The sequence below is a fragment of the Engystomops pustulosus genome, chromosome 2 (assembly GCF_040894005.1).
Source record: "Engystomops pustulosus chromosome 2, aEngPut4.maternal, whole genome shotgun sequence".
NCBI classification, from domain to species: Eukaryota; Metazoa; Chordata; class Amphibia; order Anura; family Leptodactylidae; genus Engystomops; species Engystomops pustulosus.
In genome coordinates, this window is record NC_092412.1 from 124,423,415 (window position 1) to 124,439,172 (window position 15,758).

The 15,758-nt window shown below is 38.4% G+C and overlaps 1 protein-coding gene across 2 annotated transcripts in view; it reads left to right on the forward strand.

Moving 5' to 3' along the window:
- LOC140118395 (multidrug and toxin extrusion protein 2-like) overlaps window positions 1-15,758 on the forward strand; it is a 95,043-nt gene that overhangs the window by 48,643 nt on the left and 30,642 nt on the right. For both annotated transcript variants that reach the window (XM_072136251.1, XM_072136250.1), the window contains exons 6-10: window positions 2,690-2,732; window positions 4,315-4,359; window positions 7,961-8,058; window positions 9,562-9,659; window positions 14,865-14,978. In XM_072136251.1, the coding sequence (XP_071992352.1) occupies window positions 2,690-2,732; window positions 4,315-4,359; window positions 7,961-8,058; window positions 9,562-9,659; window positions 14,865-14,978 (398 nt within the window). The remainder of the gene's footprint in view (window positions 1-2,689; window positions 2,733-4,314; window positions 4,360-7,960; window positions 8,059-9,561; window positions 9,660-14,864; window positions 14,979-15,758) is intronic.

A 15,758-nucleotide genomic window follows, 5' to 3' on the forward strand; every position in this document is an offset into this window, starting at 1 on the left:
TGTGGTGTTGTTTTGCAACTAAATTGGGGTTCTTCTGAAAATTCTCAGTTGATAAATGTGGTGTTGCACAGTGTTGGACACTCTGTGGTGTATTTTTTCTGCTATTGCGTGACTTTAGAGTTATGTTTTTTTCTTGCTAAAAAAAACCTGCAAAAACCATGTTTTTGATAAATCTCCCCCAACGTCTCTATTTAATTCAACTAAACACATTTTTGACCAGCCCAGGATTTGAACACACAACCTCCACACTCCACCTGCAATAGAGATATTGAGCATCTATCTACTAGGCTATGGGCTTACTGGTTGACTATGGGAGGATTTTATGTGACTAAGAGCTTCAATGTTACACTGTGACACAGGCTCCATGCACTGGTATATGGAGAGGGATCTTTTTAGAGATTATTATTATTGAGTTGATTATTAATAATAAAAATTTTGGGCATGACCAGAGTCTGATTAGGGGTGTGGCTTAGGGGGGATTGTCCTTCTTTCTCTTCCGGAAATGTTGGGAGGTATGCATACAGGCATCAAAACATAAACAAAATCCTACTCGTCTGGGTGCTCGCTAAACAGAGAGTTACCCTAAATCACCACTAAAACATAAAGGATGTCGCTGCTCCAGGCATGGAAGTCAGGGCTGTAGTGTGCTCTCCAGCCTCCTTTCAGAGCCCATTTTCTAATCCCTGCTCAGCAGCTTTATGCAGCCTAATTAGGCTGCTGCCACCACCTGTGTCCAAGGTTCTGGACAGCACAAAACCTGGTCCTAGCCTAACAGGGAGGTGGAATGGACCACCCCACTACCTACCTGCAAATCCATTCCATATAAATCTAGCCAAGGAGAGTTTTAAACAACTGCTCCAACAAATGACTTATTTGAGCCGTACTTCCCAGATTAACAGTGTTTGCAGATAGACAAACACAACCTCCGCATTAAGGCCTTGCATAAACCCCTTCAGTGCCTCACAATATATAAATGTATATATAATATACACACTACAATTATGGGGGAGATCTATGAATCTTATAATTTGTAAAGGGTTTTAGACAGTTTTCTGGCTCCCCTACAACTAGCTTGACAAAGGGGGCATGGTCTGTTAAAAGGGGGCATGGTTATGTGTTAAAAATACTTCTGACCCAACAAAATTTTGTCATATTTTTGAGCGTACAGTAAACCAATTAATAGGAGATGCAGAGCACGACTAGATAGCTTATACTGCACCAGATTTGTCACCCAGCACCAGACACACATATGAATCTGGTGCAGAATAAGACTGTCTAGTCTAACTTTGCACTGTCTAAACTTAGGACACCTAAGCCAGCACCGATCGCAGGTGTTTTCCCACTGATCGCAAAACTGCCAGAGGCTTAAAAAGGATTGTCGCCCCCCGTGATGTCTTCCGAAGACCCGAGGCTACTTCGGGTTACCCGATTCAATACAATGTGCTATCAGCACATTGTAATGAATGTGGAGCAAAATCCCCATATACTGCCGTACAGTCGTATGGCAGTATATGATAGAATCGTACAGACAACCTAGGGTTAAAGTACCCTACGGAGTCTGAAAAATAGTAAAAAAAAAAAACAGTTAAAAAAAAAATATATAAAAAAACCCTAAAAATTCAAATCACTCCCCCCTTTCCCTAGAACGGATATAAATACAAATAAACAGTAAAAATCGTAAACACATTAGGTATTGACACGTCTGAAAATGCACAATCTATCAATATATAATAACGTTCTTTCACTGCGTTTAACCCCGTAACGGAAAATCGCGCCCTTTGTCGGACATGGCACTTTTTTGTTATTTAAAAAAAAAAATTTAAAATTATATAAAAATCCTGTAGTCGCTTCTTCACAGTAGAGGTTGACTCTGGAATTTGGTAGGTACTATTTAATGGAGCTGCCAGTTGAGGACCGGTGAGGCATATTTTTCTCAAACTGTTGCTTAGTTGTGCAGCGGGGCCTCCCACTTTTCTTTCTAGTCTGGCTGGAGCCTTTTTGTGCTCTACTCTGAAGGGAATAGTATAGATTGTTGTAGGAAATCTTCAGTTTCTTGGCAATTTGTTGCATGGAATGGCCTTTATCTCTAAGAACAAGAATAAACTGTCAAGTTTCACAAGAAAGTTCTTTCTTTCTGGCCATTGTGAGAGTTTTATAGAATAAACAAATGTGATGCCCCAGATTCTCAACCAGCTCAAAGAAAGGTCAGTTTTATTATGCTTGGTCTGACATATATCCTTTGATTGCAGCTATTTGGAATCCTTGGATCGCTTATTGTGGTTCTGCTGCTCTAAATAAGGCTCCAGTCTCATCCCCATGACTATGGTTACTCACGATCATAGGCAGGCAAACAATTACATTTATTTAGTCACAAAAAAGAGACATGATTAATTTATATAAAGGACATGATTACTTTATATAAATATATAAATGGTCCATACAAAAATATGGTGGAATCTGTGGAATATCCTGCCTTAGGCGCTGGTCACAATAGGGACAGCAGGGAGCTTCAAGAAGGGACTAGAAGCCTTTTTTATATCTAAATAACATTGACCATTATGTTGCAATGTAGAGTCGTTTTCCCTCATCCAATCCCTTCCTTGGTTGAACTTGATTTACATGTGCCTTTTTTAACCATATTAAATATGTAACTATGAAATTCTTTAAAAACTGTTTTCTTTTTATCCAGGTTAACGCAGAAATATATATTGATATTTATGCCTGCACTTCCTGTAAGTATCATGTTTGTTTAGGTCCATCACTAAATAAAATGTATAATTTTTACCTTTTTTTAATGAATTTTTTTCTCTTATGTCCTTTGTTGTGTACGTATTTTAGACTTTACATAAAAGTACATAAATTAATATAATATTTATTTATAAACTTTTACTCAGATGCGCAAAATAGCATTTTCACATTCTTCCCAGTCTACACAATTCCATCAATTAATCCCAGCTAGTCCAAATAATACTATATTAAGAAAGAGCTATCACCACTTCCAATTTTTCTCTTTAGCCCTCCCCAGCCTCCATTCCTAGCCGAGCCCTCTCCATACTTGCCAGATGTCAGCTGTATTCCACAGAAGACAACTGCCCTTGCTGACAATGATCACAGCAGTTACCTGTTAGGTGCCCTAGTAAAACCCAACTGCAGCAAACCCAACTATAATTATGAATTCTCTACTATATCCTATCATTCTGTGGTATTGCAGTATTGTATATGCACGCAGACCTCCTATTGTTCAAGTACCCTAAGGGGCATAAAATCCTATTTAAAAAAAGTTTAAAAAATGTAAAAATTCTAACATTTTCTCGAATAAATAAAATAATAAATACGTTAGCTATCCCTGTGTCTGAAAACGAGTAAAATATAAAAATGATTATCCAATGCGGTGAATGCCATAATGGTAAAGCACCCAAATACCCACATCGCAACTTTTTCACCATTTAGCCACCAAAAGGTTATACCATTCTCAAGTGGTTCTGCAAAAAAATTTCACCTTACACAGCTCCATGAAGCAAAATATATTTTGGAATGTTTCTAAATTTTGTAAAAGTATAAAGACATAACAAAATTATATAAATTTGATATCTCTGTGATCATACTGATCTGAAGAATAAAGGGGTTGTGTCATCAGAACACCACATTTATAATTTTTCAAGCTTACCGGTACACAGCCCTCATATGGTTCTGTAAATAGACAAATTAAAAAACTGAAAAGGCTCCGTCCTCAAGGGGTCAATGAGTACATAAATGTAAAATTGTCAGCTCAGCAGACTTTGATTTGGCTATAACTGTATCTTTAAGCCACTTTGCACTGTGATATAGGTTCCCTGCACTATTTTGCACATATAGACATTCCTATAATCTGTTGCTACTTATTATCACGTTTGCTTATTAGGATTTATCTATATGTAATATCCCATGTTGTTTATCAGTGTGGCATTTTAATACCATGCATTAATAATTATAAGAGGTATCATATTATCCTGTTGCTAGGGGAAGATGCTTTTGTCACACATTTTTGTATGCGTTTTAGCTGTTTTAACTTTTTAGTTTTAGTGTTTTAGTGTTTAACTTTTTGATGTATAATAAAGAATATGAAATTTTACTAAGCTCTTCTCTCAACGTGTGGCCCATTCCATAAATGTATTTGCATTTTGCTTATTTTTTTTAACATAGATTAAAATCCATGCAAAATAAAAACTTTTCTATTTCTTAATTTCTGTATAACAAATTAATTAGGATGAATTGTTGCCTGACATTAATGGCTGTTTCCTCTTCATCTTTGTTTCCTCTTGATGCCATCCACAGGCTGTTTTTCTTCTGCAGCTACAAACCAAATATTTACAGAATCAGGTAACAAAATATGTTTTTATCTTTATCATTTTCTTAGACTTATATGGGAAGATTTATAAGGACTTCTAGTCAAATTTTCTGTCATGCAAACCCTGAAATATACATGTTATCCTAATTAAACTGTGCAACTACTCCCCCTTTTAATTACTTGGAATTGCTATTACATTGATGTTTATGTGTATTAGATATGAAGCTTTTATTTAGTTATTCACATATTTATTATATTAATTGAATTCACAATATCTACAGTGGGTACGGAAAGTATTTTACTCTGTTTCATTGCTTTAATGTATGTTCTGTACCCCATCTTGATAGAAAAAAAAACAGAAATGACAATATTTTTGCTAATTTATTAAACAAGAAAAAACTGAAATATCACATGGTCATAAGTATTCAGACCCTTTCCTGTGACACTCAAAATATTTAACTCACATGCTGTCCATTTCCTTCTGATCCTCATTGAGATAGTCTTCTCCTTCATTGGAGTCCATCTGTGTTTAATTAAACTGAATAGACTTGATTAGAAAAGGCACACACCTGTCTATATAAGACCTCATGGTTTACAGTGCATGTCAGAGCATGTGAGAGATCTGGCGAAGGTTACAAAAGAATTTCTGCAGCACTCAAGGTTCCTAAGAGCACAATGGCCTTCATAAACCTTAAATTTAAGAAGTTTGGAACGACCGATTCCTTGACCTGGCCATGCAGCAAAACTAAGCAATCGTAGGAGAAGAGCATTGGTTTGGGAGTTAAAGAAGAACCCCAAGACCACTTTGGGTAAGCTGCACAGATGCAGTAGGGAGCTGGGAGAAAGTTCCACAAAGTCAACTATCACTGCAGCTCTCCACTAATTGGGGCTTTATGGCAGAGTATGCTGACGAAAGCTTCTCCTCAGTGCAAGACATATGAAAGCCTGCATACAGTTTGCAAAAAAAACATGAAGTACTCCCAGACTATGGGAAAAAAGATTCTCTGGTCTGATGAGATGAAAATTTTACTTTTAGGTGGAGCAAGCCAGGCATTGCTCATCAGTGAAACATGGTGGTGGTGTATTTCAGCTGCAGGAACAGGATGAATGGTTGCAATTGAAGGATAGATGAATGCGGCCAAGAAAAGAGATATCCTGGATGAAAACCTCTTCCAGAGTGCTCTGGGCCTCAGACTGGCCTGAAGGTTCACCTTCCAACAAAACAATGACCCTTAACCCACAGCTAAAATAACTAAGCAGTGGCTTTACAACAACTCTATGACCATTATTGACAGGTCCAGCCATAGCCATAACCTAAACCTAATTGCAGAATTAGGATGTAAAAAATAGGTTATTGGTTCGTAAAGGGATGACGAGTTTCGAGATAGAACTTCCCTCTTCATCAGATTCTCTATAGTTAAACCCTTTCCAATAATAGTATGGCACACATCGGGTGCAGGTACATGGAGAGGGATATAATAGTGTTTGTACAAAAATCTGAAATATATAATAACAATTAAATTGAAAATTCATTAAAATTATAGAAATACATATAGTTGTGGAATAATAAGAGAAATGGAGGAGAGTAGGAGAGGAAAAGTAAGTGGGGGTTGGGAAAGGAGGGAAAAATAGGGGAAAGGAGGGATGGAGGAGGGAATGGAGTTACAGCGATGGTAATAAAAATTTAATGTAATATTCATGAATAATTAAAAGCTAGTAAGGATTTATAATATATTTTATAATATACTTAGTATATTTCATGTAGGCATAAAAAGGTACATATTAGTGTAATAAAATGATTGAATGTTGAATAAAATGGTAGCAAATTATTAAACTTAATTCATAATCTGTCTACTATAATTGTAAATTAATAATATATATTTTATCTAAAAATAAGTGGAGGGGGGCATGGTGGTAGCAAAGTAGCAATGAAGCAACAATCTATTGGGATGAAAGACTCACCAGATCAACGAACAGCAGAGGGATACAGAATGCTTCAGGTGAACTGGTGAGGGTGTTTGGTGGCTTTTTATTTAAGTAGAAAGGAGTTGGTGATGGCCAGGAGCAGGGGGCGCTCGTGCTGGAAGAGGTGGTGCATGCAAAGGGCACAAGCGCAAGCGCACGGGGCCACTGCTGAGATAATAGCTAGAGTGGAATGGAGTGCATTTCTGTTTTTTTTTTATGTCAAGGTGGGTTGTACAGTAATGAGCAAAAAAAGAACTTTTTTGATCTTACCAATTGGCTGCAATAAAACAAAGAGTGGAGAATTTAAAGGGGTCTGATTACTTTCTATAGCCACTGTATGTTGTATAATCCATCTGTTGGGTGCATTATATCCATGTCCCTTCCATCATCTTTATTGTATGTATCCAATGGCTGCTTATGCTCTTATTACAGTTGAAACCAGAAGTTTACATAAACTATATAAAAAACATTCATGTTTTTCTCAGTATGTAACAAGAAATCAGAATAAACTTTTAGGTCAATTAGGATTACCAAAATGATTAATATTTGCCAAATGGCAGAAAAATAAAAGAGGGACAGAGAGAGAGAGAGAATTTTAGGGCATCTTTATTACTTTCTGTATACATTTACATTTTTCATTAGTTACACAGAACTGGTGTAACTGAGTCATATTTCTAGGCTGCCTTGCTTGCACCTGCTGTTTTAGCTTTACCCATAAATTCTCAATAGGATTGAGATCAGGGCATAATAATAATAATAATAATAATAATTCCTTTATTTATATAGCGCACACAGATTACGCAGCGCTGCACAGAGCTTGGTCCCTGTCCCCAATGGGGCTCACAATGTAATAAACCTACAAGTATGTTTTGGGGATATTTCACATATGCTGGCGATTGTGCACTGGCATATGATAAAGTCCCCGCCCCTCCGGCACCAGATACATCAGGAGGCTTCCACTTATAATTCTACACCAAGCCAGCCTGCTGTAGCTTTCTCATAATGTACCAGTGTGCATTCAAATACATTCACAGGTGTGTCTTTAATTAAGGCCCCCCTATAGCAATTGTTCACTATACGGGGAGCACGCTGTGCTTCGCGGCACCATGACCTGGCTGGCCACACCGCAGAAGTTAGGAGATGTACACATTTCTGCTGGATTGCGCAGCTTGGTTTTTTTTGGAAGGAGGGGGGGGGGGGGATAAAGAGCGCTCACCCACCCACCTCTTCTGCACCTGGTTGTGTGTTACACCCAGGGTCCAACCCAGGTGAGCACACAGTCGTGTGCATGAGGCCTAACTCAGAGGTTACCAATAAATCCAAATCAGAAGCTTTCAAAGACATGCTATCCTCATAGGGACCGTTCTAAATTGTTTAAAGGCATAATAATCTTGGTTTATGTAAACATTTGACTTTGCAGAAAGTAATAAAAAACTCCAATTCTTCTGGAGTTTGGCAAATATAAATAATTTTGTTCATCCCAAATGAACTAAAAACAGAAAGGTTCATTCTAATTTCCGGTCATAAATTGAGAAAACATATTTGGCTTTTTATATATTATGCAACCTTCTGGTTTCAACTGTATGTATGTAAATGTATACAATACCATTATTGCATTTCTATTAGTGACTAACCCATTAATTTATATTTTTTGTTTCTTTGTTCTAGAATATAACATGGCCTCAGGTTTTTACTGGTTTATTAGTTAATGTTATTAATGTAGTGGTAAATGCAACCTTTATGTATGGACTGAAGATGGGAGTGGAGTAAGTTTTCATTCTTTATACTATAAATATTAAAGAAAAAATACTCTATATGTGAAATTATAATGGCAGATGGGAGCCCTTTTTGCATTAAGGTTAGTCAAGGCAAATTCAGGTCCCGAAAATGTTGGATAAGTGGAAGCAGAATATGGCCTTAAACCATTGCAATGCACCTCTCACACAGAAACCTGAGACATAAATTTTTGGAAATTCTGTAGTAGGCCTGACTTCTGTTTGCCTAGGGGACAATTTCTGATTTTACGAAACCTAAATTAGTTGAACAATGTAGAAAAACAGCATTGTTGCATAGTTGAAAAGGTGGGCAAACAAGTTAATTGTAAATGTATGTTCTTTGGAAATAGAACCTACCAAAGGTATTGAAGAACCTCCCAGCAGATATAGAAATGAGGATTATCAGCTGGCCACAATATAAATGTTATATAGTCTGATACCTAGTAGCAAATTCAAGTTCCCAGTGAAAATGAATAAAAAAAGAGACACAAAAAAGTGAACACACCCTTAATTCTGATACTGTTGTCTCTACAAATCCCTCTGTAGTATGGGACCTCTTGATATATTGTTATGATTTTTTACATAACGCAAGGAATTCCATAGCGACTCCACCTAGCTGTGATGTATTTCTAGAGAATTCATCCCCAAATGGCTTTGTTCTTTGCGCCACATATCCACACTTGGTCCCTAAAAATACAGTTACTTATAGTATAGTGCTGCCTTAATATATTTACACAGTGCCGCATTAATGAAATTGCATATGGGAACTATACAGTGCCCCTCCATCCATTGCTCCACCTTCAGTGCCTCCTCTCCTCTATACAGTGACCCCCCATACATTGCTCCACAATATAGTGAACCCAATTCAATGCCGGTCCCATATGGTGACCCCTCTATACAGGAGGGGACAGCCTCATCCTACAGCCTATAATAACATATTGAAAGACTTTTACTCACCTCTCCTCACAATTCCACTCTGTACTGAACCGGGGGAATCTGCAGCCAGGCGCTTACGCCACTGCAACAGTAGGAGGATACTGATGGCTTGATAAGTCATAGATTGCACTGTCTGTGTCAGGGAGAGGATGCAAGCAGAGGTTTCTCTGCCTGCATCTCTCCCACTCTATGGTATCTGCACCATACACAGATACCATGCATTATAGATTTGTCAGTAAGATTTGGCCAGACTGTACTTAGAATGAAGAATACCCAAGGGGCTTAAATCTCTTAAACCCATGGGCCCCATAGCAGTCACATGATCTGCCTCCAATGGACATAAGCCACTGATTCTCTAGACCCTGCCCACTTGTACTGAAAGCACAGAACAGAACAAAAGTCCAGGCCTTAGGGCAGTTTTTGGTCTGAGAATTATGGCAGAGGTTAACCACTTTTCCATGCTGACATGCTTTTTTTGGTGAATAAACAAAAGCTATATAATTTATATGTATTAAATAACTTCATTACTTAATTTCCTCTTTGATATTTTTCTTCTAGGGGATCGGCTTGGGCAAATACTATATCCCAGTGGGCAATGGCCAGTTCTCTGTTTATTTACATAATTGTGAAAAAACTACATGTTCAAACATGGGGAGGTATGGTCACAAATGCATATACAGGAAATCTTTAGGTAGACACACAACTTGATATTGTTTTCCAAACAGAACAATGGTTTTGTTTTATGAGGTAAATGAGCAGTGAATCTATTACAAAATCTAAATGTGTAATGTGGATTTTGCAGATTTCACCTTTCCCCTTCCTTAGCAAAATTTATCAATGATTATGTGTTGTTACCCACTGCATATTTTTTTGTGAGCAAATCTGGACAGAAACTCTGCAGAAATTATGCTACATGTCCAATTTCCTTTAGGTTATCAGAGCATGGTACCGGACCTATATGCTGCTCATATCCCACAGACCAAGCACAGTGCATTGTTACACTGCTGGTGCTGCTGTTCGGCCAACAGACGACTCACATCATATTTATGTACGATGCAGCAACTCCCATCCAGATCTGACCAGCACACAAGTGAACAATTGTGTGCAAGTAATATGTTTAACAGACCATAAAATTAACAATGGCTTTGCAGGCCATTTGTGCTGTAGACTCGGAAACAGGTCATCTGCATAGACAATCATTCAAATTATAGGAGAGTATTGTTAAATCTTTAAGAGTCCATGGTCTCAATTAAGTTAGGCACATATATACACTCTTTCACAGTATTTTACATCAGCATTTTTAAGCCTAAACAAGGAGTCAGTTCAAAACTACTCCATGATACCTTTCTCTTTATAGGTTCCACCTCTGGTTTTGCTTGAAACACTGATGCAAAATGCTAATGAAATACTGATTGTGTAAGTGGCCTAAATGTTTGCTGTGATATTAAGATTATTTGGCTGTAACTACTGTTGTTTCTTGTTTGGATTGTAGATTTTGATTCTCTACACTTTCAAACTCCATCATTCCCCCTACCGTAGAGATTGACTAGTGGAGAAAAAGAAACAAAAAATTACTAAGGGATCTTACACTGTATGGGGGCAGATGTGAACCAGCAGATGAGTGGCTGGCTTAGTTGCAGCCTAGCTGCACAGTCCTAGTGTAGGCCTCTTCTCAGACTTCTCTCAGGGCCAAAAGGTTGAAACAAGAAAAGGGGTGCCTAGTCATAAAAGGGTTCCCCCTGGTGCACGTGTATAAGATGGGTGGCTCCCTGCTGATGGTACAAGAAAGGCTGTGATGTTAGAGGCTCTAGCCAGGGACTCATGCATGGCATAAAGGTGATAATAAAAAATTACAGTTCCTTCAATGACGAACTTGTGAACAGAAGCAAGAGTTTACAGTCTATGAGGATGAGGGGATGATACAAGAGCTTGCTGTCTATGAGGATGAGGAGGTGACACAAGAGCTTACAGTCTATGAGGATGAGGAGGTGACACAAGAGCTTACAGTCTATGAGGATGAGGGGATGACACAAGAGCTTGCTGTCTATGAGGATGAGGAGGTGACACAAGAGGTATAAGAGCTTCTATAATGGTCCAGGCATTCTTTATAAGGGAACAGAATTAAATAACTTCATAAATTAAAATGCTGCTGCTTGAAGCAGCCATCATGTGTCATCTTATATACAAAGTTCAAAGTCAATGAGACTGCAAAGAAGTCTGGAGCTTGGTATATATCTTGTATTTGGATAACAGATAGGATGAGTTAGTAAAGAGAGAGATGAAAATTCATGCAGTAAATGAGTGTGATAAGCTTGCCTAGAAAGATAGGTTTTAAGAGCTTGTTTGAAACTTTGGAGGTTGTATGTATATCACAGGTAGAGCACAGGCATAAGTGTGAAAAGGCCAGCTCCATTAACATAGTTAGTCACAGTTTATATACACCTTGTATAACCAACTGCTAAAAAATAAAAATAAAAAAAAGGCTAGCACTGTCAAATATCAAATGCTGGGAGTATGATGATCCATGCACTGGAAGGACGTAGGGATGCACATGTGAGGTGTATACTTAAGGGAGAAGAGACAAACCCCTGTTTTATTTCCGTCATAATCACACCATACACCTACAAGTACTTACCTCACAAATTTATCCAACATGGTTTTCTGCAATAACTTCTATATAAATACAGTTTTTTAGTGTCGGTTTTAGTTGGGTCCTATGGTGTGGACCTAGTTTGTGTTTGGTTCGTACATAGTAATGTAGTGCTTGGTTTGTCTACATACATCCTTTACATTATTTGTTCGACCCCGCAGGTGTATTCTATACATAAATATATTATTTGGTATTGGCTTTTTTCCATATTGTTACATCCAGATGCAAGCCACCGGATAACATCAGCAGCTATCCATTTAGGAAAGGAGACCATTGATGTTTACACCAGGTGGCATTTTTACTTTTAGTCTTTCATGTTTAAAACTAATGGAAATCTATTTGAGACATAGATTGTAAAGCCGAAGTCCTTAACTGGCCAAAGGCCAGAAATCTTTGTAATAAGAAAAAAATCCCAATATTCACTTTTCTCTGCTCTCCCTAAGCAGCAGGAGTATTCTTCCCATCTTCGTATTCAGAGCAGGGTACTGCAGCAGAGAAGAAGAGATGAGAAAAAGACTCCTGCTGCTCCAGCATACCCCCCAACCATCCTGGATTCAGTGGTGTCAAGGAAAATTTGACAACTGAGGGGTACGCAAGGCTAATTAGTTATCCTTTCATAGACACTCCCAGAACGCACAGGTTCTGAGAGGCGCACAAAGTGATTTAGAGTTGTCCACACAACCTCCAGATATGGCACAACAATAAATTACAACCCTTGTTATCAAACCAATAAGCTGCCTTCAGTAACTTTAATATAAAACCAGGTCTGTAACGGGATTATATAAGGTGAGGAACCAACCCAGTAGCATGTATTTAACCAGGACATGGATCGAGATAAAAGAGCAACACAGGGTAAATTTTATATTTAATTGCCTTAAGGGCACACTCGACAATACACTACACACAATAAATATATAAACAGTTAGCAGAGTACAAAATACAAGGGTAGGACTACAAGAATCAGCAATTCAGTATGTTAGTTACCTTGTGTGTGGGCCTAATGGAAACTGATAGGCCATACTTAAAGATCCTTCCTGTGCTTTGTGATGGTGAATTGTTTCATCAGAAAAAGAACATGGCCATCATTGGTGTTCTGATTATATTAAGCGCAGACACACCCCTGCACACCACCAGGGGGGTTTTGAGGACCTTTCTACCTGGTATTAAATCTAAAACCTTGGAGAAGTCCTGGTTTCTCCATCGGAAGTTCTGGTATAATTGGATCCGGGTGAATCCCTGTATCACATTGTCACCAAACCTGACCCATTTGTTATGGTCCCATCCCAAGATATTTATATCTCAGTGTCCAAGCATGCTAGAAGCTAGTGGGTTGGGGCACAATGATCCCCTGGCTACCCTGATTCCTAAAAATTTATTTGCCTTTCGGCTGAGATGGACCAAAACTCTATAACTGTCCCTAACCAAACTATTGGTCTGAGATTTTATAATTCTTTGTCTTCTGGATTAAAAATTGGAGGGAATTCTCCTCAAGCCTTTCGGAGTCGCTGTGGCTGCAAAAGGTGTTAGTTAACACCTACAGAGCCAGAATCCCTCTGCAGCCTTTGTAGTAGGAAGTTTCCAAGGTCTCATTATCTATACAAAATAAGGCTAGGGGGAAATAAGAGATATTAATGGCTTAATGAACAGGACAAAACCTGACATGTGCATCTTCCTTGTACATGTATGTTCATCACAATATCTGGCGTGTAAATACCCCTTGTTCGTCACAAGTGGGACAGTCTAGTGGGAACTTACCCTCCGGATGCCATGAAGTAAATTACAATAATGCAATCTGTGCCTCAGCTACTGCTGTGTGCAGAGCCCAGCTGGTCATACAACCTCCCGGCTTTAGATCTGCACACAGGGGGCAATACAAATGGGGAAACAGATAAGATTGTACTATAAATGGGAGCTATGGAAAAGCGGGCAGGATAGAGGGTATTTTAGATGGTGGGGCATTATAAAAATTGCTTGGCACACAATTTTTTTTTACATCAACCATGGTAGGGGGTCATCTGGCCCAGTCCCTAGAAAAATATGCAGCTGCTGTGCAGCTGGTCCCTGGATACATAAAGGTTGGGGAACACTGTTGTAAGGGATTATGTTTGTGATTTTCTTCTCCTGTGGTAGACAGACACACTTCTGCAGAAACACAGTCCACACTGTAGTGTTTTTGGTGCAACTGACCTCAGCCAGTTTTAATTGGCAGTAATGCAAAATAAACAAAACAAGCAAAAATAAAGACTCTTGGGTACTAAATAAAGAGCAGTTCCCTACCTCACCAGGTGCTGATATAGTGCCTGGCACCAAATAAAACAGAACTCTGCAGTACTACAGTTTTGCCACAGCACCACAGGTCTTTGGCTTGACCTGTCTCTTCCCCAGGGTGGAGCCACTGTGGGAAGACTGCACCAGGTACTTGTGCAGCACTTCCATCTGCTTGCTAATTACTTTTCATTATCTGGTCTGTGTTCTGCCATATGCAGGAAAACACCCAGCTTCTCACAATTCTCAAAATTCTGACTTCAAGTAGTCTTGTGATAGCCTTCCGTTACGTCTTTATAAAAATGCTCAGCAATCTGCGAACTATCCAACAGATAATGTAAAAAAAATACTAACATACAAGGATACATCTGGTTTTAAACGGAAACTGCCAAACAAGGCAAAAATGCAGATGGTACCTTGAACTTATTGGTTGATCTGGAGGTTTTGTTTTACTTTCTTCATGGAAAATCTGTACTGCGCAAGGCTACTTGATTGGATTGGTGATTGGATATGGGTGCTACTTACTTTGCGATGTGTGGCTTAGTCTTGCACATATTTTATAATTTATTAAAATACTGCCTATTGGGTTATAAACTTTATAATATAGATATGCAAATTATCTGCAAAGGCATAGAGTAGCCTCTGCAGTGCTGCTCCCTGTAAGTCCCTGGAGCCTGTGAATGCATTGGCATGGAACACACTAGCACAGTGCCCCCCTTTCATTTAAAAAGAGTGTTTAGTTTAAAAAGGGTGTGTTCAAATATAAAAGAGAAAAATGTAAAAAAAAAAATAGATAGCTACGGTGCATGATGTCTCAGCTTCACATCCTGCATGGCAAGAGGAGACCCTTGACCTATATTGACCAATATTGAGGAACCAATTCATGTGAGTATGTACATTCAGCCTAATATGTTGAGAAATGATAACAATTACTAACCTTTTTCAGGGTGGACCAAAGACTGTCTTCAGGAATGGGGACAATTCATGAATTTGGCTTTGCCAGGTGCACTAATGATGTGCATTGAGTGGTGGAGCTTTGAAATCGGTGGTGTATTAGCAGGTATGTTCCCATTTAATTAAATGTTTCTGTTGTTATATCATTTTTTTTCCAATCCTAATTTGTAGTTTAAGTGGGCAAAGTGTAGACCATTAGGTATGTTACAAAGAAAATAATTTCTAACCCCCACATCACCCTATCTAAGAGTGTAGTACATCCATGGAGGTGTGCAGTAGACATACTTTCTTGGTTAACATCTGCATTTGGCAACTTGTGTTATGTCCTTCTATTTATTATAGCAAAAAATAGAGTAGAAGTTTAAGTTATTTTCTCTGCTATAAATCATGAAAGCATTACAAAAGCTATTCTTAAATACATGGAACCCTATGGGGAATGGAAGGTAAATGGAAGACCTTTCCATTTTGCTCTTTTATAACCAAGGGGCATCTGTACGTCAAGTGTTCCTTTATATATTATGTCTTTTGTAGAATTCAGGGACATTATCATGGTTGCAGGGCATGCGACCAAGACTGACCCAGAGATTGTGGAAGCCTGTATTTGCCATGATGTGGGAGAAGAGTATACATTGTATTGTATTGTATAATTGATTATATGAGGAACCCCTGCCAGATGGCTGGTTGTGCACTATGATGCAGGCGAAGAAGCCTTGGCAGAAGTGTAAGTGACAAGATCAGTAGTAATAATAACGGGGCCTTCTGATCTCCTCATAAGGAGGGACTCTTATACTATATTTTAATTAATGAGGGGTGATTTGCTACATATTTATTAAGGGTGGGGTTACTGTGTTGCATATTAATCATGAGTCTATGTTACACTGAATTA